Below are 25,844 nucleotides of genomic sequence, written 5' to 3' on the forward strand. Positions count from 1 at the left end.
GCTCTCGGGGGCAGAGAAATTCCACAGCTTCACATCCTTCTGACTGAAGACATTCCTCCGCATCGCAGTCTCAAACGGACTCTGCTGGTTTGAGACAGCTCCACAACCCCGCCTCCCCTCCCAACAGCCACGGTTAACATTCTCCTGCCTTCTACCCTGTAACAATTCGTCAAACTTCAAGATGATCACCAATCAATTCTTCTGAAGGCCCAGACTCTCCAATCCTGCCATCTCGGGGATTAGCCGGATGAGACTTTGCTGCAGTCCCTCAGTGGCAACAACACCCTACATAAGAACTAGGAGCAGGAGTAGGCCATCTGGTCCCTCAAGCCTGCTCTGCCATTCAATGAGATCATGGCTGATCTTTTGGGGACTCAGTTCCACTTCCCGGCCTGAACACCATAATCCCTTTATTCTTCAAAAAACTCTCTTTATCTTTAAAACATTTAATGAAGGAGCCTCAACTGCTTCACTGGGCAAGGAATTCCATAGATTCACAACCCTTTGGGTGAAGATGTTCCTCCTAAACTCAGTCCTAAATCTACTTCCCCTTATTTTGAGGCTATGCCCCCTAGTTCTGCTTTCACCCGCCAGTGGAAACAACCTGCCCGCATCTATCCTATCTATTCCCTTCATAATTTTATATGTTTCTAGAAGATCCCCCCTCATCCTTCTAAATTCCAACGAGTACAGTCCCAGTCTACTCAACCTCTCCTCGTAATCCAACCCCTTCAGCTCTGGGATTAACCTAGTGAATCTCCTCTGCACATCCTCCAGCACCAGTATGCACTTTCTCAGGTAAGGAGACCAATACTGAACACAATACTCCAGGTGTGGCCTACCTACCTTGGGGAAGGAGGCCTAAACTGTACACAGTACATCGGGTGCATTATCACCAAGGCTCCAGACAATTGGAACAAGACATGTTTACTCTTGAACTCAAACCATCAAGGCCAACGTACCGATTGTCTTCCCAACATGCTCACGAACAAGGACACCCAGCTCCCTTTGGACACAACACCTCCTGACCTCTTGCCATTTTATAAATTACTCTGCATTCCTGTGTTGCCGCCTAAATTGCATCGCTTTTTCCCCCAGTTTCATAATCTATCCACAAATTCCTCATCCCTGGAACAACAATCCTCCTGAATCATAATCCCCGTAAATGCACTCTTAATGGGGCAGATGGGGGGAGCCGGGGTGAGGGAATTCTAGAGTTCGGCACCCAGGCAAATGAAGGCATGGCCGCCCACAACCGAGCGATTAAGACTCGGGGTGCATGCCAGAGGCCAGGAAGGTGGGGATTTTGGAGGGGGTTAGAGAGAGGGGTGGCAGACAAGGCCACAGATGGTCTTGGAGAACAAGTGGGGCACAGCCAGGAAGTCAGAATGGAATGCGGAGCTCAGAGATTTCAGAGGGTTGGGAGGAGGTGACAAAAAACGGGTCTTGTTTATTTTGGGGGGGGGGGGGGGGGGGGGGGTTGGGGAGAGATTTGAAGCTGAGAATGTTTTAAAAAGGCATTAGCGGACCAGGAGACACCACAAGAGCGCAAGGGTCACAGTCAGTCAGTTGTTTACAACACGGAAAGAGGTCCATCATCAGCGGGCCAATGATCAAGCACCTATCTATTCGAATTTTCCAGCACGAGCTCCATAGCCTTGTATATTGATGGTGTATGAAGTGCTCGTCTAAACGCTTAAACATTGAGGATTTCTGCCTCTACCACCCTTTCAGTTAGAGTTCCTAATTCCCACCAGCCTCTGGGTGAAAAAGCTTATCCTCCAAATCCCCCTGCTCCTCACATTAAGTCTATAGAATCATAGAATTTACAGTACAGAAGGAGGCCCCGGAGAGAGCTGGGATTGTTCTCCTGGGGGCAGGAGAGGCTCAGGGGGAGATTGAATAGAGGCGTTTGGCAATCAGGAAGGTGATCTGATAAAGTCAGAGAGAAACTGTTCACAGTGACAGAAGGGTCGGGAAACCAGAGGGACCCAGATTGAAGGGAATTGGGGGGGGGGGGGGGGTGAAACGGGGAGGAGATGAGGAAAGAGTTTTGACGCTGTGTTTTGTTGGGATCTAGAAGGTGTGAAGCAACGTTCAATTGGATCAATACTTGAAGAAGGAAAATGTCACAGGATGATGGGGGGGGATGAAAAGAGTGGGATCAGTTGGACAGTTCTATCAGAGAGACAGCACAGGCAATATGGGCTGAATGGCCTCCTCAGGTGCTGTATACTACTGATATCAAGCACAGGATCCCGTATGGGATCAAAATCTATGCTTCATGCTCCATCTTGAGGGATGGTCTCTCCTGCATGGTCGCACCGGATGCAGGGCCCAAGGGGAACCTGAACACACAGTTCACAAGGGAGAATGTACCCAGTATAAGCACACAACGGTGCAAACGCCCTGTTGATAAACAAGAGGGATATGTGAAGTGACGTAGGCAGAAAGCACCTCACTGGTTGGTAGACCACTGAAGTAGAGGAGAATACCTGGGAAAGTGGCATGAGGGTTTTCACTGTCCTAACCCCTGCCCAAGCAGAGCAGACATTACCGTCCTGGCTGTGCGACTACAAGCTGAGGTTCAGCATTGCCGCTGACATAACACACAGCATCAACCATCCCCACCGCTGCCTCAGCTCAGCCGCTGCTGGAGCCCTCGCCGAGGTCTTAAGTTATATCACTGCTTGATTATTTTCATTGAAGCTTACTTGTGACAATAAGCGATGATTATTATTATTCAACCCGCTCCCCACTGGGCTCGCTGGCCAGCACTGCAGCTGATCAGGCAGCACCTCAATTTTAAACAGTAAACCTTTATTGGCAAATTCCTAAACTGATATGGACTGCTTTCGATTACAGGAGGATATAGATGACCGATCAGTGGCAAATGGAGTTCAATCTGGATAAGTGTGAGTTTACACACTTGAAACAGGGCAAGGGAATACATGATAAACGGCAGGACCCTGGGAAGCACCGAGGATCAGAGGGATCTTGGTGACCATGTACACCGGTCCCTTAAGGCAGCACAGCAGGTGGCCACAGTGGTTAAGAAGGCATATTGGGCAGCACAGTGACACAGTGGGTTAGCACTGCGGCCTCACGGCGCCGAGGTCCCAGGTTCGACCCCGGCTCTGGGTCACTGTCCGTGTGGAGTTTGCACATTCTACGCATGCCTGCGTGGGTTTCACCCTCACAACCCAAAGATGTGCAGGGTAGGTGGATTGGCCACGCTAAATTGCCCCTTAATTGGAAAACAAATTATTGGGTACTCTAAATTTATTTTTTAAAAGTTATACTTGTCTATATTAGCTGAGGCATAGAGTTTAAGAGGTGGGAGGTTACTCTGAAACGGTGTAAAACACTGGTTAGGCCACAGCGAGAGTATTGTGTGCAGTTCTGGAATCCACATTACAGGAGGGATGTGGTGCAGAGGAGATTTACCAGGATGTTGCCTGGGCTGGAGAGTTTGAGCTATTGGATAGATTGGGGTTGTTTTCCTTGGAGCAGAGGAGACTGAGGGGGAACAAGTATAAAATTATGAGGGACACAGATAGAGTAGACAGGAAGAAACGTTTCCCCTTGGTGGAGGGGTCAATGCCCAGGGGGCAGAGATTTAAGGGAAGGGGCAGGAGGTTTAGGGGGGATGTGAGGATAAACCTTTGTACCCAGAGGGTGGTGGGAGTCTGGAACTCGCTGCCTGAAAGGGTGGTAGAGGCAGAGGCCCTCAGAAAATTTGAGTATTTAAATGTGCAGTTACTATCCCAGGGCAGACAAGGGAATGGGCCAAGTGCTGCGAAAAAGGATTAGAATAGTGAGGTGGTTGTTTTGGACCGGCACAGATGTGATGGGCCGAAGAGCCTTCTGTGGTGTAGCCCTCGACAACCTCCTCCAGTCCGGACATCCCTGGGTTGCTCTACTGAGGGCCACCACGGAGTCAACAGGCTGAACGGCCTCGCCTTGCACCACAAGCTGCTCTGTTCACAGGGATTTGTGGAGTTCTTTGAACGGAAAGCACAGCAAGTAAACATGCAGGTGGGGCAAGGAAGTAGGAAGTCAACTGGTACTCTAGCCTTTATTGCCGGCAGTTATATAGTGGAGGAGCAGGGACGTCTGGGGGTTTTGTGACCCCCTCACCTGAAACACTCCGTGGAAGCCTCAGAAGGGCTGTGACACAGGTTGATCCCTGGGATGAGGGGGCTGTCCTATGAGGAGAGATTGTGTAAACAAGTCCAACATCCCCTGGTGTTTAGAAGAAAGGGGGTTACACAAAAACATATAAAAGATTGAGAGAGCTTGCAGCAAATTATTAAACCCTTTGGGTTTCTGCAGGGCCCAATCCTGGGCCCCCGGCTGCAAATCTAAATGATTTAAACTTAAAAAATGCAGGGGGCATGATTAAGAAATGCCCAGGTGGATATCCGGTGGTGGCAATGCGGAGCTAAGCCGCACATTCGGCAGCTCCCGCTTTTTTTGGAAACGGCGCTGTTTCGACTTTTCCCTGGGGGGGAAACACAGCCACAGTGCCCAGCGGCCGGTGGATGGACTGGACTCGCAGTGGAGCGGTCCAGAAGTCGGCATTACCACAGAGAAAGGCAAGAGGCAGAAAAAGCAAGATGGCGGCAGGCGGGGAAGCAGCAGCAGTGGGCGCGGGAGCAGCAGGAGCTGCTTCAGCGCTCCTTCAAGGAGCTCAAAGCCGAGATTTTGGAGCCGTTTAAGGCCTCGCTGGTGGCGACTCAGACGGCTCAGGGCGTGGAGATTCGGGAGCTGTGGCACAAGGCTTCGGAGAATGAGGATGAGCTTTTGGGCCTGGCAGTGAAAGTGGAGTCGCACGAGGCACTGCACAAGAAATGGCAGGTGAGGATGGAGGAGATGGAGAACCGCTCCCGCCGGAAGAATCTACGGATTTTTGGCCTCTCGGAGGGGCTGGAAGGTTCAGATTTGGCGGCCTATGTGGTCCTAATGTTAAACTCGCTGATGGGTGCGGGGTCGTTTCGTGGTACCCTGGAGCTGGAAGGCACCCATCGAGTGCTGCAGCGGAAGCCCAGGCCGAACGAACCGCCCAGGGTGGTGCTGGTCCGTTTTCACCACTTGGTTGACCGGGAGTGCGTGTTGAGGTGGGCAAAGAAGGAGAGGAGCAGCAGGTGGGAGAACACGGACGTTCGGATTTTTCAGGGCTGGAGCGCAGAGGTGGCGAGGAGAAGAACTGGCTTCAATCGTGCGAAGGGAGTGCTCCACAGGAAGGGGGTGAAGTTTGGCCTTCTACAGCTGGGTCACGTACAAGGACTGCCAGCTCTATTTTGACTCTCCGGCGGAGGCCTGGGCTTTTGTCCAGGCTGAGAACTTGGATTCGGACTGAGGGGAAATGTACTTTGTTTGGAGACTTTGCCCTCTTAGGTATCCTTTCGCCTATATTGGCTGTGTTTGCTGATGGTTGTTTCCTGTTTGTTTTCGCTATTTTAGTTATGGTTATTTGGGTTCTTTCGGGGTTTCTTTGGGGCTGTTGGTTATTTATTGTGGTGCTTTTTTGTTTTTTCCACTGGTGGGTTGGGGAGTAGTTTGGGGTCCCGATGGGTCATGTGTCCGTCTTTTTCCCGCGTGCTGGGTCGAGGGGCGGTGCTCGGGTTGGAAGCGCGGGCTTTCTTCCCGTGCCGGAGGAATTGGGGGCAGGGCAGGCGCTGGTAGGGAGGGATTGGCGGCTGTGTTGCATCCGGGGGGGGGGGGGGGGGGCGCGGTGGTTATGGCGGGAGTAGCCGGGGTCAGCAGAAGTCAGCTGACTCACGGGAGCATAATTTTGGGGGTAACGCAGCTAGGGGGGCCCGGGTTGCTGCTGCGGGGACTGTGAGGGAATGGATGGTGAAGGGGGGGGGGAGTTGGGAGGGGGGTTTGCCACCGTGGGGAGCGGGCTTGGGGGGGTTCCCTGGGCACGTGGTGGGTTGAGGAAGGGCTATGGCTGATCGGCATAGAGGGAAGGGGACGGCCCCTCGGGTTCGGTTGGTCACATGGAACGCGAGGGGGCTGAATGGTCTGGTGAAGCAATCCCGGGTCTTGGCTCACTTGAGGGGGCTGGGAGCGGATGTGGCTATGCTCCAGGAGACGCACCTCAGGGTTACGGATCAGGTGAGGCTAAGAAAAAGTTGGGTGGGACAGGTGTTTCACTCGGGGCTTGATGCAAAGAACCGTGGGGTGGCAATTCTGGTGGGTAAGAGCCTGTCGTTCGTCGCGTCCAAAGTGGTGGCGGATAGTGCAGGTCGATATGTGATGGTGAGTGGGAGACTTCAGGGGGAGCGGGTGGTCTTGGTTAATGTCTATGCCCCCAACTGGGATGATGCGGGCTTCATGCGGCGTACGCTGGGCCTGATCCCGGACCTGGAGACAGGGGGTTTGATTCTGGGTGGGGACTTTAACACGGTGCTGGATCCAGCTCTGGACCGCTCGAAGTCTAGGACGGGCAGGAGGCCGGCAGCGGCCTCAGTGCTCAGGGGGTTCATGGATCAGATGGGAGGGGTGGACCCTTGGAGGTTCTTGAAGCCGGGGGGTAGGGAGTTCTCCTTTTTCTCCCATGTTCATAAGGCGTACTCCCGGATTGACCTTTTCGTGCTCAGCAGGGCGTTGATCCAGAGAGTGGTGGGGGGCGGTGTATTCGGCGATAGCCATTTCTGATCATGCTCCACATTTGGTGGACCTGGAGCTGGGGGAGGGGAAGGATCAGCGCCCGCTGTGGACGTTGGATGTGGGGCTTTTGGCAGAGGAGGAAGTGTGCAGGCAGATCCGTAGGGGTATAGAGGGGTATCTGGAAACCAATGACAATGGGGAGGTGCAGGTTGGGATGGTTTGGGAAGCGCTAAAGGCAGGGGGGGGGCTCTGCCCCCGACGATGTCCAGGACAATTATCTCTTTGCTCATGAAGGGGGACAAGGACCCCCTTCAGTGTTGGTCTTATAGGCCGATCTCGCTCCTTAACGTAGATGTTAAGTTGTTGGCAAAGGTGCTGTCCAAGAGGGTGGAGGATGTGGTCCCGACGGTGATCCACGAGGACAAAACGGGGTTTGTAAAGGGGAGACAATTGAATGCCAACATGCGGAGGCTCCTGAATGTTATGATGATAGCGCCGGTGGCTGGGGAGTCAGAAATAGTGGCGTCCATGGATGCGGAGAAAGCTTTTGATAGGGTGGAGTGGAGTTAGCTGTGGGAGGTGTTGCGGAGGTTTGGGTTTGCTGAGGGGTTCATTAGCTGGGTGAGCTCCCCGGTGGCGAGTGTGGTGACGAATGGGAGGAGGTCAGAGGACTTTCAGCTTTCCAGGGGGACGAGGCAGGGGGGCCCCTTGTCTCCCCTGCTCTTCGCGTTAGCAATTGAGCCCCTGGCCATGGCGCTGAGGGACTCGAAGAGTTGGAGGGGGATTGTGCGGGGAGCGGGGGAGAGAGAGAGCACCGGTTGTCGCTGTATGCAGATGATCTGCTGCTGTATGTCGCGGACCTGGCTGAGGGGATGCCGGAGGCGCTGAGGATACTTGAGGAGTTTGGGGACTTTTCGGGATATAAACTCAATGTGGGGAAAAGCGAGCTGTTTGTCCTGCACCCGGGGGGGTCAGGAGAGGGAGATAGGGGAACTCCCGTTGAGGAGGGCTGAGGGGAGCTTTAGGTATCTTGGGTCCACGTGGCTAGGACCTGGGGGGCTATGCATAGGCTTAATTTTTCACGGCTGGTGGGGCAGATGGAGGAGGAGTACAGGAGGTGGGATGCGCTGCCGCTCTCGTTGGCGGGCAGGGTCCAGTCGGTTAAAATGATGGTGCTCTCGAGGTTTTTGTTTCTTTTCCAGTGCCTCCCCATATTGAGCCCAATTGGAGCGAAGAAGTGAGGTAGGGGGCCTGGCGCTGCCCAACCTGTGTGGATATTATTGGGTGGCGAACGTGGCGATGATTCGCAGGTGGGTGACGGAAGGGGAGGGTGACGCATGGAAGAGACTGGAGGTAGCGTCCTGTGCGGGTATGAGTCTGGAGGCTTTGGTGACGGCCCCACTTCCACTCCCCGGCTAAGTACTCCACGAGTCCGGTGGTGGTTGCGTCCCTAAAAATCTGGGGACAGTGGAGGCGGCACAGGGGGGGAAGTGAAGGCCTCAGTTTGGGCCCCGATACGGGGCAATCACCGTTTTGCGCCAGGGAGAACGGGTGGGGGATTTGGGAGTTGGCACAGGGCAGGCATCCGACAGTTTGGGGACCTCTTCTTGGATGAGAAGTTCGCGACTCTGGAGGAGCTGGTGGGGAAGTGGAACCTCCCCTCTGGGAACGCTTTTAGGTATATGCAGGTCAGGGACTTTGTTAAGAGGCAGGTGGAGGAGTTTCTGCGGCTGCCGCCAAGGGGGGTGCAGGACAGGGTGCTTTCGGGGACGTGGGTTGGGGAAGGGAAGATCTCGGCTATCTACCAACTGATGCAGGAGGAGGAGGAGGCCTCAGTAGAAGAGCTCAAAGAGAAATGGGAGGAAGAGCTAGGGGAAGAGATTGAGGATGGGACGTGGTCGGACACCCTGAAGAGGGTGAATTCTTCCTCCTCTTGCGCACGGCTCAGCCTAATTCAGCTGAAGGTGCTGCACAGGGCTCACATGACAGGGGCCAGGATGAGCCGGTTTTTCGGAGGGGAAGACAGGTGTGGGAGGTGTTCGGGTGGCCCAGCAAACCACACCCATATGTTTTGGGCATGTCCGGCCCTGGAGGGGTTTTGTAAGGGGGTGGCGGGGATTTTGTTGGAAGTGGTTGGGTCTAGGGTCAGGCCGGGCTGGGGGATCGCGATCTTTGGGGTAGCTTCGGAGCCGGGAGTGCAGGAGGCGAGAGAGGCCGGCATTCAGGCCCTTGCGTCTCTGGCAGCCCGGCGCAGCATTCTGTTATAGTGGAGGAAAAAGCGGCCCCTGAGTTCGGAGACCTGGGTCAATGACATGGCTGTGTTCATCAGGCTGGAGAGGATGAAATTTACCCTGAGGGGGTCGGTACAGGGGTTCTTTCGGCAGTGGCAGCCCTTTCTCGATTTCTTGGCGAAGGGGTAGAGAGTGGTCGGTCTCAGCAGCAACCAAGGCGGGGGTTTGTTTTTGCGGCGGTAGGTTTGTTATGTTATTTTCTTCTTTCTTGTATTGCTATTTGTTATTATTTATTTTGGGGGGGGGTTCTTTTCTTGTTTTGGTGTGGGAACACGCCTTGTTTGTTTTAATTTGCGGGGAGAAAATGTTTAAATTTGTTATTGTTATTAAAAAATAGACTTCCGGTGGTGGCGATGATCAGCTAAGCCGCACGTTCGGCGGCTCCCGCGGTGAACGGACTTTGGGGCTCTTTTCAGGGCCCCCAACAGAGCTGCAGCAGCGATTCCCAACAGGGGAAGACGACAGGAGGCGACCCCAACGGTCCCATGGTCCGGACCAGGAGCGGGGCAAAAAAAAACCCAAGGAAAGTGCCTCTGAAAAAACGGGGGGCAGGAAGAAAAAATGGCGGCCGGCGAAGGCCTTGAGGAGCTGAGGCAGTGGGTCCAGGAGCAGCAGGAGACTGTGCTGCGCTGCTTCCAGGAGCTGAAGTTGGAGCTGCTGTTGTTGCTGAAGGTAACCAACAGGGAGCTGATGGAGACCCAGACAGCCCAGGGGGCTGCGATCCGGGAGCTGCAGCAGCAGGCCTCCGAAAGGGAGGACAAGGTCGTGGCCGTGGCGGGGAAGGTGGAGATGCACGAGGCGCTCCATAAAAGGTGGCAGGAGCGGTTCGAGGAGCTGGACAACCGGTCGAGGAGGAAGAATTTGCGGATCCTGGGCCTCACGGAGGGGCTGGAGGGGTCGGACCTAGCGGCCTACGTGGTGATCATGTTAAACTCGCTGATGGGGGCTGGGTCCTTCCAGGGGCCCCTGGAGTTAGAGGGGGCCCACAGAATTCTGGCTAGGAGGCCCAAGTCGAACGAGCCGCCGCGGGCGGTGTTGGTGAGGTTCCACCGGTTCGTGGATCGTGAGTGTGTGCTCCGGTGGGCCAAGAAGGAGCGGAGCAGCAAGTGGGAGAACACGGAGTTGCGGATCTTCCAGGACTGGAGTGCGGAGGTGGCGAGGCGGAGGGCAGGGTTTAACCGGACGAAGGCGGTGCTCCACAGACGGAGTGTGAAGTTCGGCATGTTGCAGCCGGCGCGTCTGTGGGTCACCTATAAGGATCGGCACCACTATTTTGAGTCCCCGGAGGAGGCGTGGGCCTTTGTGCAGGCCGAGAATCTGGACTCAAACTGAGGGTCTAGGATGGGGGATGTTGTATAATATTGTATTTGCATTTGCTTGGTTTAGTGTAAGAATGTCGTACTGTTTTTTTCTATAGGGGTTATTAAGCAGGGGCCGGGTGCACGGGTTCGGGCAGAGGGGTAAAGGGGGAGTTCGGGGAGCGACTGACAATGGGAGTGGCCCTGGAGGAGGCAGGGCCCGGCAGGGCGAAAGCGCGGGCTTTCTGCGGGTTTCCCGCGCTGTGAGATGGTGGGGGCGGGGCCGGGAAGCGCGGGTCGTTGCTGGTTGTTTTCTTTTCCCGCGCAAGAGCGGGGGGGGGGGGGGGGGGGGGGGGGGTGTGGACCCGTTGACGGGCACAATGGAGGAGGAGCAGTCCCACGTTGGGAGGAGCCGAAGGTAGGGCGGGAGTCACCGGGGTCAGCAGAAGTTAGCTGGCTCACAAGAGTGCTGTGGAGGGAGGGGCGCGGCTAGGAGGGGTCCTAGCCTGGGGCGGGAGGGGAGGGGGGGTACCGGGTTGCTGCTGAAATGGTCAGGTCGGAGCTGGAGGACGCAGGGGGTGCTGGAGGATTGGGGGGGGGGGGGGGGGGGGGGAGTTGCCGCCGTGGGAAACTGGTAGAGCGGGGGACGCTGGCCGGGGGTGGGCAAGGGATGGGGTATGGCTAATTGGCAGGGATGGGGGGCAGGGAGACCTCGGATCCGGCTGATAACCTGGAATGTGAGGGGGCTGAATGGGCCGGTCAAACGGGCCCGGGTATTTGCGCACCTGAAGGGACTGAAGGCGGATGTGGCCATGCTCCAGGAGACACACCTGAGAGTGGTGGACCTGGTTCGGCTGAGGAAGGGATGGGTGGGCCAAGTATTCCACTCAGTGCTGGATGATAAGAGTACGGTGGTGGCGATCCTGGTGGGGAAGGTGGTGTCGTTTGAGGCGTTAAATGTGGTGGCTGACAGTGGCGGGAGATATGTGATGGTGAGTGGTAAGCTGCAGGGGGAGCGGGTGGTGTTGGTGAATGTTTATGCCCCAAGTTGGGACGATGCGGGGTTTATGCGGCGTATGTTGGGCCGCATTCCGGACCTGGAGGTGGGGGGCCTGATCATGGGGGGGGGGGGGGGACTTCAACACAGTACTGGATCCCCCATTGGATCGATCCAAGTCCCAGACAGGTAGGAGGCTGGCGGCGGCCAAGGTGCTGAGGGGATTCATGGACCAGATTGGGGGGGGGGGGGGGGGGGGGGGGGGGGGGGGGGGGGGGGGGTGGGGGGTGGAGGATCCCTGGAGGTTTGCGAGGCCAAGGGCCAGGGAATACTCGTTTTTTTTCTCCCATGTACATAAGGCTTACTCGAGGATCGATTTTTTTTGTCCTGAGCAGGGGGTTGGTTTAGAGGGAGGAAGAAGTGGAATACTCCGCCATTGCCATTTCAGATCATGCCCCGCACTGGGTGGACCTTGGGCTGGGGGAAGAGAGGGACCAACGTCCGCTCTGGCGCATGGAGGTGGGGCTGTTGGCAGATGAGGAGGTGGCCGGGAGGGTTCGGGGGTGTATCGAGAGGTACCTTGAGGCCAATGACAACGGGGAGGCCCGAGTGGGGACGGTCTGGGAGGCATTGAAGGCGGTGATGAGGGGGGAATTGATCTCCACCCGAACCCAGAGGGAGAGGGGGGAGCAGAGGGAGAGGGAGAGTCTTATAGGGGAAATGGTGCAGGTGGATAGGAGATATGCGGAGGCCCCAGAGGAGGGATTGCTGGGGGAGAGGCGTAGCCTTCAGGCCAGATTTGACCTACTGACGACCAGAAAGGCGGAAGTCCAGTGGAGGAAAGCACAGGGGGCGGTGTATGAACACGGGGAGAAGGCGAGCAGGATGCTGGCGCCCCAGCTCCGGAAGCGAGATGCGGCCAGGGAGATTGGGTGAGTGATGGATGGAGCTGGGAAGGTGGTGCGGAGGGGGGTAGATGTTAATGGGGTCTTCAGGGACTTCTATGGGGAACTGTACCGGTCTGAACCCCCGGTGGAGGAGGGTGGAATGGGGCGCTTCTTGGACAAGCTGCGATTCCCGAGGGTGGAGGAGGAGCAGGTGGAGGGACTAGGGGCGCTGATCGAGCTGGAGGAGGTGGTCAAGGGGATAGAGAGCATGCAGTCGGGGAAGGCGCCGGGGCCGGATGGATTTCCGGCGGAATTCTATAAAAGGTATGTGGACCTGTTGGGCCCCCTGTTGGTCCGGACCTTTAACGAGGCAAGGGAGGGGGGGGCTTTGCCCCCAACTATGTCACGGGCGCTGATTTCCTTGATCCTGAAGCGGGACAAGGACCCTTTGCAGTGCGGATCATATAGGCGGATTTCGCTGCTGAACGCCAACGCTAAACTGCTGGCAAAGATCCTGGCCACTAGAATAGAGGATTGCGTGCCCGGGGTCATTCACGGGGACCAGACGGGGTTTGTGAAGGGAAGGCAGCTGAACACAAACGTACGAAGGCTCCTCAATGTTATTATGATGCCAACTGTGGAAGGGGAGGCAGAGATAGTGGTGGCATTAGATGCGGAGAAGGCCTTTGATAGGGTTGAGTGGGAGTATTTGTGAGAGGTGCTGGAGAGGTTTGGGGAGGGGTTTATCCGGTGGGTGAGGCTGCTCTACGAGGCCCCGATGGCGAGTGTAGCCACAAATAGGAGGAGGTCGGAGTACTTTCGGCTATACCGGGGGACGGGACAGGGGTGCCCCCTGTCCCCCTTGCTCTTCGCGTTGGCGATTGAGCCCCATGCCATGGCATTGAGGGAGTCAGGGAACTGGAGGGGCCTGGTGCGGGGTGGGGAGGAGCATCGAGTGTCGCTGTACGCGGACGACCTGTTGCTGTATGTGGCGGACCCGGTGGGGGGGATGCCGGAGGTGATGAGGATTCTTAGTGAATTTGGGGGTTTCTCGGGGTACAAGTTGAACCTGGGCAAGAGTGAGGTGTTTGTGGTGCATCCGGGGGATCAAGAGGAGGGGATTGGTGGGCTCCCATTGAAGCAGGCAGGAAAGAGCTTCAGGTACCTAGGGGTCCAGGTGGCAGGGAGTTGGGGGGCCCTGCACAAGCTCAACCTCACAAGGTTGGTGGAGCAGATGGAGGAGGAGTTTAAGAGGTGGGATATGTTACCGCTGTCACTGGCGGGGAGGGTGCAGTCCGTTAAGATGACGGTGCTCCCGAGGTTTTTGTTCCTGTTCCAGTGCCTCCCCATTCTTATCCCGAAGGCCTTTTTTAGGAGGGTCAACAGGAGAATTACGGGATTTGTGTGGGCGCATGGGACTCCGAGGGTTAGAAGAGTGTTCCTGGAAAGAGGCAGGAATAGGGGGGGGGGCTGGCGTTGCCCAACCTCTGTGGGTACTACTGGGCTGCCAACGCAGCGATGGTGCGTAAGTGGGTAATGGACGAGGAGGGGGCAGCATGGAAGAGGATGGAGGCGGCGTCTTGTGTGGGCACGAGCTTGGAGGCGCTAGTGACGGCGCCTTTGCCGCTCCCTCCAACGAGGTATACCACGAGCCCGGTGGTGGCGGCTACCCTCAAAATTTGGGGGCAATGGAGACGGCACAGGGGAAAAATGGGGGGCTCGATGGAGGCCCCAATACGGGGGAACCATCGGTTTGTTCCAGGGAGCATTGATGGCGGATTACTGGGCTGGCACAGGGCAGGGGTCAGGAGGTTGAGGGACCTGTTTGTGGAGGGGAGGTTCGCGAGCTTGGGGGAGTTAGAGGGGAAGTTTGGGCTCCCCCCGGGGAACATGTTTCGGTACATGCAGGTTAGGGCGTTTGCTAGACGGCAGATGGAGGGGTTCCCCTTGTTGCCCCCACGTGGGGTTCGGGACAGGGTGCTCTCGGGGGTGTGGGTTGGAGGAGGGAAGATTTTGGACATATACCAGGTAATGCAGGAGGCAGACGAGGCCGCGGTGGAGGAACTGAAGGGTAATGGGAAGAGGAGCTGGGTGAGGAGATTGAGGGGGGGACGTGGGCGGATGCCCTGGAGAGAGTGAATTCCTCCTCTTCCTGTGTGAGGCTTAGCCTCATACAGTTCAAGGTGCTGCATCGGGCCCACATGACTGGGTCGAGGATGAGTAGGTTTTTCGGGGGCGAGGACAGGTGTGCTAGGTGCTCAGGGAGCCCAGCGAACCACACCCATATGTTTTGGGCGTGCCCAGCGCTGGGGGAGTTTTGGAAGGGGGGTAGCAAGGACAGTGTCGAGGGTGGTGGGACCCAGGGTCGAGCCAGGCTGGGGACTCGCAGTTTTTGGGGTGGCAGTGGAGCCGGGAGTGCAGGAGGCGATAGAGGCCGGTGTTCTGGCCTTTGCGTCCCTAGTAGCCCAGCGGAGGATCTTGCTCCAGTGGAAGGATGCGAGGCCCCCAAGTGTGGAGTCCTGGATCAATGATATGGCGGGGTTTATTAAATTAGAGAGGGTGAAATTTGCCCTGAGGGGATCAGTACAAGGGTTCTTCAGGCGGTGGCAGCCTTTCCTGGACTTCCTGGCGGAACGGTAGGGAAATAGGCCGACAGCAGCAGCAACCGGGGGTCTGTGGGATGTGGCGGGTGCTATCTCTTTCCCTTGTGTTGTTTGGGTGCTTTTTTGTTTTTCTTTTCCTTTTGTTTGAAGTTGGGGGGGTATTGTTCTTGGGGTGTTACTGCGGTTATTTGTTAATAGAGTTAAGATGTTTATATTTTTTTTAAATTTCAATAAAAATTATTTTTTAAAAAAAACATGAATAAAAATTATTTTTTAAAAAAAGAAATGCCCAGGTGACAAAGCTTGGGTGTGCGGTTGACAGCGAGAAAGAAAGCTGCACGGTAGCATAGCACGGATAGCACAATTGCTTCACAGCTACAGGATCCCAGGTTCGATTCCCGGCTGGGTCACTGTCTGTGTGGAGTCTGCACGTCCTCCCAGTGTGTGCGTGGGTTTCCTCCGGGTGCTCCGGTTTCCTCCCACAGTCCAAAGATGTGCGGGTTAGGTGGATTGGCCATGCTAAATTGCCCGTAGTGTCCAAAATTGCCCTTAGTGTTGGGTGGGGTTACTGGGTTTTGGGGATAGGGTGGAGGTGTTGACCTTGGGTAGAGTGCTCTTTCCAAGAGCCAGTGCAGACTTGATGGGCCGAATGGTCTCCTTCTGCACTGTAAATTCTATGACTGCGGGGATGTCTCAAAAGCAGCAGCAAATGCAGTGTTAATGGGGGGAAGCACCAGACTGAATGCAACTGGTGAGGGCCAACGAGGAAAAGGAGTCCACAATCAATGGCAGGACAGCAAGAGCAGAGAGATCTTGCAGTGTGTGCCCACAGCTCCCTGAAGGTAGGAGGACAGGTCGAGAAATGGCCGGGGTGGCAAATGGGAAAGCTCCTTTTATCAACCAAAGTTTCAAGGGCAGCACGGTGGCACAGTGGTTAGCACTGCTGCCTACAGCACTGAGGATCCGGGTTCGATCCCAGCCCTGGGCCACAAGGGTAGGTGGATTGGCCACGCTAAATTGCCCCTTAATTGGAAAAAAATAATTGGGCACACTTAAGTTTTTTTCAAAAAAGATTATCAGCCGAGGTTTCGAATAGAAGAGTAGAGAGGTAACGCTTGAGCTCCCTAAAACACCAGGGAAACCACAGCAACAGTGCTGCGTACAGTTCTGGTCACCACATTACTGGAAGGATGCGATGACAGCAGACTGGGCTCAGAGGAGCTTTACACAGGATACAATCAAGATGTGAGAATTTTTGAAGAGATGAAAGATTGGATAGGCTGGGGCTCCTTATGGAACGAGTGAAGATTTAATCAAGGGGTCTAAAAAGATGAGCAGTCCAGAGAGAGTGGACAGGAAGCGGCAAGGTCAATATCCGGGGCTGGGATAGGTTTAAAACATTGGAAGGATTATGGGGAAGTTGAGGACCAAGTATTTTCCTTGCCGGGGGTGGGAACTCACCGTCAGAAAGGGCGGTAGGCAGAACCCCTTTTCTTTAAAATTCATTTTCCGGGACGTGAACACGTTGGTTGGGCCGCCATTTAATGCCCGCCCCTAACTGCCCTCCATTTCAGAGGGCATTCGAGAGCCAGCCTCAATGCTGTGGATCTGCTGTGTCGCACGTAGGCCAGACCAGCTAAGGACCGCAGATTTTGTCCCCTATAGGACACGAGGAAACCCGATGGATTTTAAAATGCTGATTGACAAACGTTTCATGGTCATCATTCGACTTAATTCCACGATAGGATTTGAACCCAGATCCCTAGATCGTTACAAATCCAGTGACAAGACCGCTGCGCCACTGCCTCCCCCATCGCATTCAAACACACAGATTTGTGCACATGATCCTGTGAACTGCAGGGCTACCCCTCCCTCCCTCCCCCCCCCCCCCCCCAAGGATTTTGGGGGGGGGGGCACTCCATAGGGATTGTGAATCGAGCAGACATTTATCACAGGTGGTGATGAGAGGGCAGGATAAAGCTCGGTTCCAAAAGGCAGGTTTCCAAGGTTGGGGCAAGCAGTTTACCTCAGAGGAGGGCGACATCAGGTCTCGGAAGCCATTGAGCTCATGGCCACATTGCTGTTGACTCACCTTCCCCTGGGTCTGGAGGGGGGGTGGGGGGAAATACACACTGAAGCCAAATGGAATGCACGCAGGACCAATTGCTCATGGAATCTGGTATCTTGACAGGTCTTGCTGTAGCTTGGTCAGGGGCATGCTGGGCTGAGCCACCAGGTTTCAGTGTGAAGACGGTGACGTAGTGGATTACTGAGCAATCCCGAGGGAGAGGCTAATGCTCTGCGCAGGTGATGGGTTCAAATCACCCCTCCCCAAAATAACAAAATTCACAATCCAGGTTTTTGACACAAAAAAGTCAATGCTGTGACAACAGTGCAGCACTGAGGGAGTGCCGTATGGTAATGGCAGGGTTCCGGGGGGGGGGGGGGGGGGGGGGGGGGGGAATAATCGCATCACTGCTTGTGGGATCTTGCTGTGCACAAACGGCCTACATCTGCAGCCGACTCCACTGCTGAGGCAAGGGCGGTTCTGTTCCTGAAGGCTCGCAATGGGTGAAAGCACGCCCAATGAACTGGCACCTGCGCAGGGAGTTTGATAGCCTGTTCAACACGGAAGTCGGCATGGCGGAAAGGGCTGGCAACCGCAGTTTGGTCAGTACTAATATTCACACGGGTAAACAAATTCGCAATGTTTCTCCGAGGACACCCCTCTGGTTGGGCCAAGATGTTCCCGCAACAAGCACCACATGGACAGAGGGTCCACGCCAAGGGAGCGCCACATTGCATTTCAAGTATTGGGATCTTGCTATGCACAATATATCGGTATCGTTTCCTCATTCTCAACCCCTACCTTGAAATATTTGTCCCAAGAATCCTTGGGACATCCAGGGATTAGGAAAGGCTCTGTACAAACTCCCTGGTTTATCAGGGGTGAAAACCCACACCCCCTGACAAAGAGATTCAGTTTTCCATTACGACGAGCGAATGAAGGAACAGATTCCATGCCAACCGAGAAGGAAGCCCCCAGCCCACCACCCCAAATTCCATCATAGTTTCACCAACCTCCGCGCAACCACACCCCCACCGCACTGCCCATCTTCTCCACCCCCCCCCCCCCCCCAATGTCTCGATACGATTCCCCTCACCCATTCCCATTGGGTGAGTTCCACTTTCTCCCCACTGTCTGGGTAAGGAAGTCACTCCAGGATTCTGAGTCTGTCTGCTATTGATGGCTCAGGGACCACCACAAGTTCTGGTCTCACCCGGCAAGTGGGCACAGCTCCTCTCGGGCTGGTTTAGCAGTTATTGGGCTTGTTTAGCACAGTGGGCTTGTATTGCAGAACAAGGCCGGCAGGGCGGGTTCAATTCCCGTACCAGCCTCCCCGAACAGGCGCCGGAATGTGGCGGGGCTTTTCAGTCACTTCATTGAAGCCTACTGATGACAATAAAGCGATTATCATCATCTTGCTTTCCCTTTCATAATCATAATGACCTCTATCAGGTCACCTCAGGCCACCCCCACCCCTCTGAAACCTAGTCCCCCAGCCTGCTCAATCCCTCCCTCCCCAGGACACAAGAGGCTGAAACCGGATATCGCACAAGTCAGGGTCTTCCTTTCACACAGCCTGCAGTGGCTCCCACATCCTTTTTGTGTCTTCAGGGGAAAAAAACAGTCTCCCCTCCCTATTCAGGTCGAGTCAGGTGTTTTTCCAAAGCTGCCAGCTAAAGTGAGCTGCATTTGTTTTAAAAAGGGGCAGAAATCAGGTGGGTGAATCAGGATTGAAGGCACAAGTAGAGAAGCAAGAAATTGGAGTGGGGGGCGGGGGGGAGAGAGTGTATTTTCATACAAAACAACAATACTTATCGGTTCACCAGTCGGAGAGTGCTTACCTCCAGGGCTTCCAGAGTCGGGAAGCTCGTGATGGCAAATCCGTCAATGATGTCCTCCTCGCAAGACGTGGACTCTCTCCTCCTGCGTCTGGGAGGCCGGGGCCTGGAAGAGCCTGGGCCCTCGCCAGCCTCTCGGTCCGATCCAGAGGAAGGCGAGTAGGGCCTGGAGTCCCTGCCCCCAGTCCCAGCCATCTTCCTCTCTCTGTCCCTCTGGGACCGTGAGCGCCGGCTTTGCCGATAGCCACCAGCCCTGGATGGCAACTCCATGTTCGGCTTCGCTCGTTTGTCAAAGTTTGTGCGAATTGTCAGTTCAGATATAAATATTAAAAGGATATAAAAAAAAGTCCACTCCCTTTTACTAAAGTCTTGCAGTCATGGAGAAGAATGCAACGTCCTTTTTTAAATCCACCTGCCCTCCGTTCTCTTTCCCTTATTGGCAACACATCCAGTAGCTGGCAAACACAAGAGGAGGTCCCAGGAAGGGGTTGAAAAACAAAAAGCACCAGAGTACAAGATCTCCTCAGACACATTCCATGTGTGGGTTTGAAGAAGCGAGCCTTCTGGAGTTAATGCCGTAAGGGGGTTTCACAAAAGGGAAGAGATATCCTTAGATGGACTTCCTGACACCCTGGAGGGAGGGGAGGAAGCACAAATCTTGAGACGCTGATGGTCTTGGAAGGGAGAAATGAAAAACAAAGGTTATTGCACCTCATACACGTCCAAACAATCGAGAGATCACTCCTTCAGGATGAACTTTGCTTCTCAATAGTCGGGTGGGGTGGGGGGGTTGGAAAAACAGACGAAAGCAAATTAAATAGGACTCGGCTCACTTTTCAGGTTCTTTTTGCAATCTTTGGGGGAGGGGAGGGGTAAAAAGAGAAGAAATGAGAGGGAGGGGGAAAGAAAAACTCTACAATCTTGACAAACAAAATGGGGGGGGAAATAAAAAAGAGGAATGTCAAAATTGAGTCACTTCAAAAAGGGTAAGTGGGAGGAGGGAGAATGTTGTGCTGTTATTTTCTATTAACAAAGACTTGAGAGAGGAGGGGGTGAGGGAAAAAAAGAGAGAAAGAAAGGAGCGAGAAGTAAAGAGAAGGAAAAGTTGCTGACCTTTCAAAAAGTGGCAGTGGGTGCTCTTTGGAGGAAATGTGAGGGCTTTAGAGAAGGGGGTAGATGTGGATTTAGAGGAAGGGGTCGATGTGGATTTAGAGAAAGGGTAGATGTGGATGTATCTGTGTGAGAGAGGGGATAAATATCCTCCGACAGTAAATGGGGGAGGGGGGCGACCTGCGCCTTTAAAGAGGGGGGTTAATGGCGGCCGGCGCCTCCCGTCCGTTCTCTTCCTTATTGCTGCTGTCTCCTCTCCTCCTGGAGTCTCGGCCTCTCCTCTCTACGTCCCTCAGGCCTCATTCGCCCGCCCGCTGGCCCCGCCGCTCGCCGTCGCCCCGCCGCCGCTCTTCCGTCCGCCATCTTGTGGCCTCCGCCGCCGCCATTACCAACATGGCGGCCGAGCTGGGGGGAGGGGAGGCGGCCCGCTCTCTCTCTCTCTCTCTCCCTGTGTCAGTGTTTCTTTATATAGAGACAGAACGCATTTAATAACTCCCGACGATCTTCTCCCGGTCAGCGCCGGCCCTCTCCTCCTCCTGTTGGCCTTTCACCCTCCCTCCTTCCTTCCTTCTTCAAGCCAGGCTTTGTCTTCCGCCTCCTTCCTTCCCTCCCCCACTCTCCCCGGAGTGCGCGCGCGCTCCCGCCGGCCCTGCGTGCGGGTGCGCCAACGTGACGTCAACGCCGCCGCCGCCCAACGACGTGACGACACCCCAGTCTCTCCTCCTCCTCCGCCAATCGGGAGGACGGACAGCGGGGAGGGGCGGGAAGAGGGCGTTCTCTGGGCCGCCGCGCTGACGTCACTCCTCCCGAGACACACACGTCGGCAGAGGGCTGGAGGACGTGCTGATGTCACTGCGCTCCCTCCAGACACACGCAGTGGGACGGCTGGGCAGGCAGGCGCCTTGACGCTGACTCCGCCCCCTCTCGCTCAGACGCCTTGACGTCATCCCCTCCCCCTCGGACGCCCTCCCGAGCATCACTCCGTGCCTCCACGTTTCCATTTGCTCGGACTCGATGGCGTCTTCACGTCCTCTCTCGTCCCTGCACACGTACGAAGATGATGGCAGACGCGATCACGTCACAGGAGCCGCCCCCCCGGTCGGCAAGCGTTTCTACGTTTGCACTTCCCCCACATTTACACAAACGGGAGCAGGCCGGCACGTTGACGCAACCGCTCGGATGTCATTACGCCTGCATTGCTCCCACTACGGGGGACGTGTTGACGTCACCACTACTCGCTCTCGTTACCCCCCCCCAGATTGACCCGACCTGACCTTCCGACCACGCCCCATCCCCCACCCTTTTTCTGCCATGGGTGTGGTGGTCACGCGCTGACATCACGTGCGGGTTTGAAAACTGCGGACGTTCCAAAACAAACGGCCGCCCCTGTCCTCCAGGTGACCCCTCCCCACCCCCACTTTGGCCAAGTCGCCATTTTGTTGGCATCATTAACCCCTTCCTCCCCACCACTCACCCCCACCCCCTGCTGCTGCCCCAATCCACGCCCCCAATAACGGCCACTCCTCCACCAACTTGAATACCCCAGCCGATGGGGCATGGCACAGCGGGCAAAGATACCTCACCCACCCGGAAATGTACCTGTCGCAGATTCCATTCCCAGGTAGGGCGGCTCGAATGGCCAGGAGCAGGGCGTGAGGGGGCGGTGGGGCGGCCGCGCGCCTGGACCCTGAATCAGCGCAGAGTTGTTACCGTCAGCAGGAGCCGGCCACTCTGCCCGACGTCACTGTGCCAGCTCTCCCAATGACGAACGTGACCAGTGCACCTCCCTCTACCCCCTCATTCCCCCTGGGGAAGGAGCAGCGCTCCGAAAGCTCGTGTTTGAAACAAACCTGTTGGACATTAACCTGGTGTTGTAAGGCTTCTTACTGTGCTCACCGCAGTCCAACGCCGGCATCTCCACATCATCTGTTCCCCCTCTACCTGTGAACCCTACAATGAATTATATACACATATCACTCCCCCCCCCCCCCCCCAGGTCCCTCTTCTGCCCCTACCACGTTAGAAATTCCCTTTCCCCCATGTTATCAGGATCCGATGCATCGACATGAACAAAGAACAAAGGAAAGTACAGCACAGGAACAGGCCCTTCGGCCCTCCAAGCCTGCGCCGACCATGCTGCCCGCCTAACCTAAAATCTTCTGCACTTTCAGGCTCCGTATCCCTCTATTCCCATCCTATTCATGTATTTGTCAAGATGCCCCTTAAATGTCACTATTGTCCCTGCTTCCACCATCTCCTCCGGCAGCAAGGTCCAGGCACCCACTACCCTCTGTGTAAAAAAACTTGCCTCGTACATCTCCTCTAAACCTTGCCCCTCGCACCTTAAACCTATGCCCCCTAGTAATTGACCCCTCTACCCTGGGGAAAAGCCTCTGACTATCCACTCTGTCTATGCCCCTCATAATTTTGTAGATCTCTATAAGGTCGCCCCTCAACCACCGTCATTCCAGTGAGAACAAACTGAGTTTATTCAACTTCTCCTCACAGCTAATGCCCTCCATACCAGGCAACATCCTGGTAAATCTCTTCGGCACCCTCTCTAAAGCCTCCACATCCTTCTGGTAGTGTGGCGACCAGAATTGAACACTATACTCCAAGTGTGGCCTAACTAAGGTTCTCTACAGCTGCAACACGACTTGCCAATTCTTACACTCAATGCCCCGGCCAATGAAGGCAAGCATGCCGTATGCCTTCTTGACTACCTTCTCCACCTGTGTTGTTGCCCCTTTCAGTCACCTGTGGACCTGTATACCTGTATGACTCAAGAGATGTCCAAGGTTCCCACTGACCAATCCCTTGGCGGCAGTTGGCATGGGACACAGTCAGTGATGCCCCTCCTATCCCCATGCTAGTATGGTTACACACCGCTTATCCAAACCATTGCTGCACATTGGCATGATGCACAATCAAGAGAGATGCCCCTCCACCCACACTGTGTCCACACCATGTCACTCAAAACTATTACCGCAAGTTGGCATGATGCATGGTTGAGAGATGCCCCTCTACCCATACTTAAAGGCTGCATGCCATGCTACCCAAATCATTGGCGCAAGTTGGCATGACGCAAGGTTCTAAGCTACTACCTCTCCCCTCGATACTGGGAGGGTACCCGGGGTCAGGAGGAGGCCATTCGGCCCCCAGAACCCGTGCCGCCATTTAAAACACTCGTGGCCGAACTGCCTTGACACTACTCTCCTGCCACTCCCCACGTCCCTCAATGACTTTGCTGTCCAAAGACCCATCAACACCAGTCTCCAACACACTCAGCGACAGAGCACCCACAGCCCCTTTGAAGTTGAGAACTTGAAATATTCACACTCGTCTGAGTGGAGACATTTCCCCTCAGTTCAGTCCAAAACGGCGACTCCTTATAGTGAGGCTGTCTAACTCTCAGCCTCTACCCTGTCCTACTCGAGGCACACCGTCACCACCTTCTCCAGGGCAGTTAGAAATGGGCAATAAATGCTCGCCTGGCCCATGAAGTCCTCCCCACTTTTGAACAGCCCCATTGAATCTTCTTTTGACTGCCTTGGCTAGAGGGACTGCCGCCCCAGCACCAAGGTCCCTTGAGGGAACAAGGGAAGAGTTTGAATAACCAAGTTTTTTTTTAAAAACTCAGATTCACAGATTGTGGGGCGTCGCTGGTCAGGCCCTGAATTTCATTGCCCATCTCTAATTGCCCCTTGAGAAGGTGGTGAGTGAGCCGCCATCTTGTACCGTCTCATGTGGTGTAGGTACTGTTGGGGAGGGAGTTTGACCCAGCGACAGTGAAGGAACGGCCGATATATTTCCCAGTCAGGATGGTGAGTGTGGGGTTTGGAGGGGAACTTGCAGGCGGTGGGTGTTCCCCACGTGTCTGCTGCCTCTTGTCCCTCTGGATGGTAGAGGTGGCGGGTTTGGAAGGTGCTGTCGAAGGAGCCTTGGCGAATCGCTGCAGAGCATCTTGTAGACGGTACACACGGCTGCTGCTGTGTGTCGGTGGTGGAGGGAGTGAATGTCTGTGGATGGGGTCAATACCCAGGGGGCAGAGATTTAAGGGAAGGGGCAGGAGGTTTAGGGGGGATGTGACGATAAACCTTTTTACCCAGAGGGTGGTGGGTTCCTGGACCTCGCTGCCTGAAAGACAGAGACCCTCAGAACATTTAAGAAGTGTTTAGATGTCCAGTTTGATCCCAGGGCAGACACGCTCTGTGGGCCAAGTCCTGGGGAATGGGATGAGGAGAGTGAGGTGGTTGTTTTGACCAGCGGAGGTCCGATGGGCCCTTTCTGTGCCGTAGACCTTGATGACTCCCACATCAATCAAAGGCCCGGGGCGGGGGGGGAGAGGCAGGAACCTTGGCTGCAATTGGTCCAAGAACGAGTAAGCCTGCTGCTGATTGGGTTACAGTGGCCGTCCCTTTGACGGTGTGAGAGCTGGGCTGATTGGATTCCTGCACCCCCTCCGCCCCCTCCCTCCGCCCCCTCCTGTGCTTCCGGCTCATTGCCCAGGATAGAGGCTGCTCGGGGAGGCCACAGGGTACAAGCCAAGGCCACACGGGCCTGAAGGTAGACACACGCAACGCAAGCAGGCGAAAATCAACACTTTAATGTTTGCAAATCCAAAATGAGATCAGGAAATGCTGGGAGCATTTCTTTGCCGAGAGAGAGAGAGAGAGAGGGAGAATTTGAGTTAACCATTTACTGTCCATGACTCTCTCTCTCTCTCCTTGCACTCTGTATTACAGCGTAACTGATTATTGATGGGACCTGCGATGCGGGTATTATTCGCGAGGGGGAGGGGGGTCAGTGGTTGTTGGATGACCCTAATAGCCTCTTGCGAAGGTGATGCTGGGCCACAGAATGGAAACTTCAGACTCTGTGGTGTACTCGGTGCTGTTAGCTTGGAAAATTCCAGGATTTTTCACCCTCTCACAGCGTGGCAGTTGCTCAATTCTGCCTTCCCCAACACCGTGGCATTCCCTCAGCAGTGATCCCCGACACCGTGGCATTCCCTCAGCAGTGATCCCCAGACAGTGCGGCGTTCCCTCAGCAGCGCCCAGACAGTGCGGCGTTCCCTCAGCAGCGCCCAGACATTGCGGCGTTCCCTCAGCAGTGATCACCAGACAGTGCGGCGTTCCCTCAGCAGCGCCTAGACAGTGCGGCGTTCCCTCAGCAGTGATCCCCAGACAGTGCGGCGTTCCCTCAGCAGTGATCCCCAGACAGTGCGGCGTTCCCTCAGCAGTGAGCCTAGACAGTGCGGCGTTCCCTCAGCAGCGCCTAGACAGTGCGGCGTTCCCTCAGCAGTGATCCCCAGACAGTGCGGCGTCCCCTCAGCAGTGATCCCCAGACAGTGCGGCGTTCCCTCAGCAGCGCCCAGACAGTGCGGCGTTCCCTCAGCAGTGATCCCCAGACAGTGCGGCGTTCCCTCAGCAGCGCCCAGACAGTGCGGCGTTCCCTCAGCAGTGATCCCCAGACAGTGCGGCGTTCCCTCAGCAGCGCCCAGACAGTGCGGCGTTCCCTCAGCAGCGCCCAGACAGTGCGGCGTTCCCTCAGCAGTGATCCCCAGACAGTGCGGCGTTCCCTCAGCAGTGATCCCCAGACAGTGCGGCGTTCCCTCAGCAGTGAGCCCAGACAGTGCGGCGTTCCCTCAGCAGTGATCCCCAGACAGTGCGGCGTTCCCTCAGCAGTGATCCCCAGACAGTGCGGCGTTCCCTCAGCAGTGAGCCCAGACAGTGCGGCGTTCCCTCAGCAGTGATCCCCAGACAGTGCGGCGTTCCCTCAGCAGTGCCCAGACAGTGCGGCGTTCCCTCAGCAGTGAGCCCAGACAGGGCGGCGTTCCCTCAGCAGTGAGCCCAGACAGTGCGGCGTTCCCTCAGCAGTGATCCCCAGACAGTGCGGCGTTCCCTCAGCAGTGATCCCCAGACAGTGCGGCGTTCCCTCAGCAGCGCCCAGACAGTGCGGCGTTCCCTCAGCAGCGCCCAGACAGTGCGGCGTTCCCTCAGCAGCGCCCAGACAGTGCAGCGTTCCCTCAGCAGCGCCCAGACAGTGCGGCGTTCCCTCAGCAGTGATCCCCAGACAGTGCGGCGTTCCCTCAGCAGTGAGCCTAGACAGTGTGGCGTTCCCTCAGCGGTGCC

The 25,844-nt window shown here is 55.7% G+C and overlaps 1 protein-coding gene across 1 annotated transcript in view; it reads right to left on the reverse strand.

Annotated features, from left to right (window-relative positions):
- The window catches only part of LOC119954830 (autism susceptibility gene 2 protein homolog), a 34,802-nt gene extending 14,482 nt beyond the window's left edge, over nt 1-20,320 (reverse strand). The window contains exon 1 of the mRNA XM_038780373.1: nt 18,604-20,320. Within this exon, the coding sequence (XP_038636301.1) occupies nt 18,604-18,870 (267 nt within the window). The 5' untranslated portion in view covers nt 18,871-20,320. The remainder of the gene's footprint in view (nt 1-18,603) is intronic.
- Nucleotides 20,321-25,844: the final 5,524 nt, after the last annotated feature.

This window comes from Scyliorhinus canicula, chromosome 20 (assembly GCF_902713615.1).
Source record: "Scyliorhinus canicula chromosome 20, sScyCan1.1, whole genome shotgun sequence".
NCBI classification, from domain to species: domain Eukaryota; kingdom Metazoa; phylum Chordata; class Chondrichthyes; order Carcharhiniformes; family Scyliorhinidae; genus Scyliorhinus; species Scyliorhinus canicula.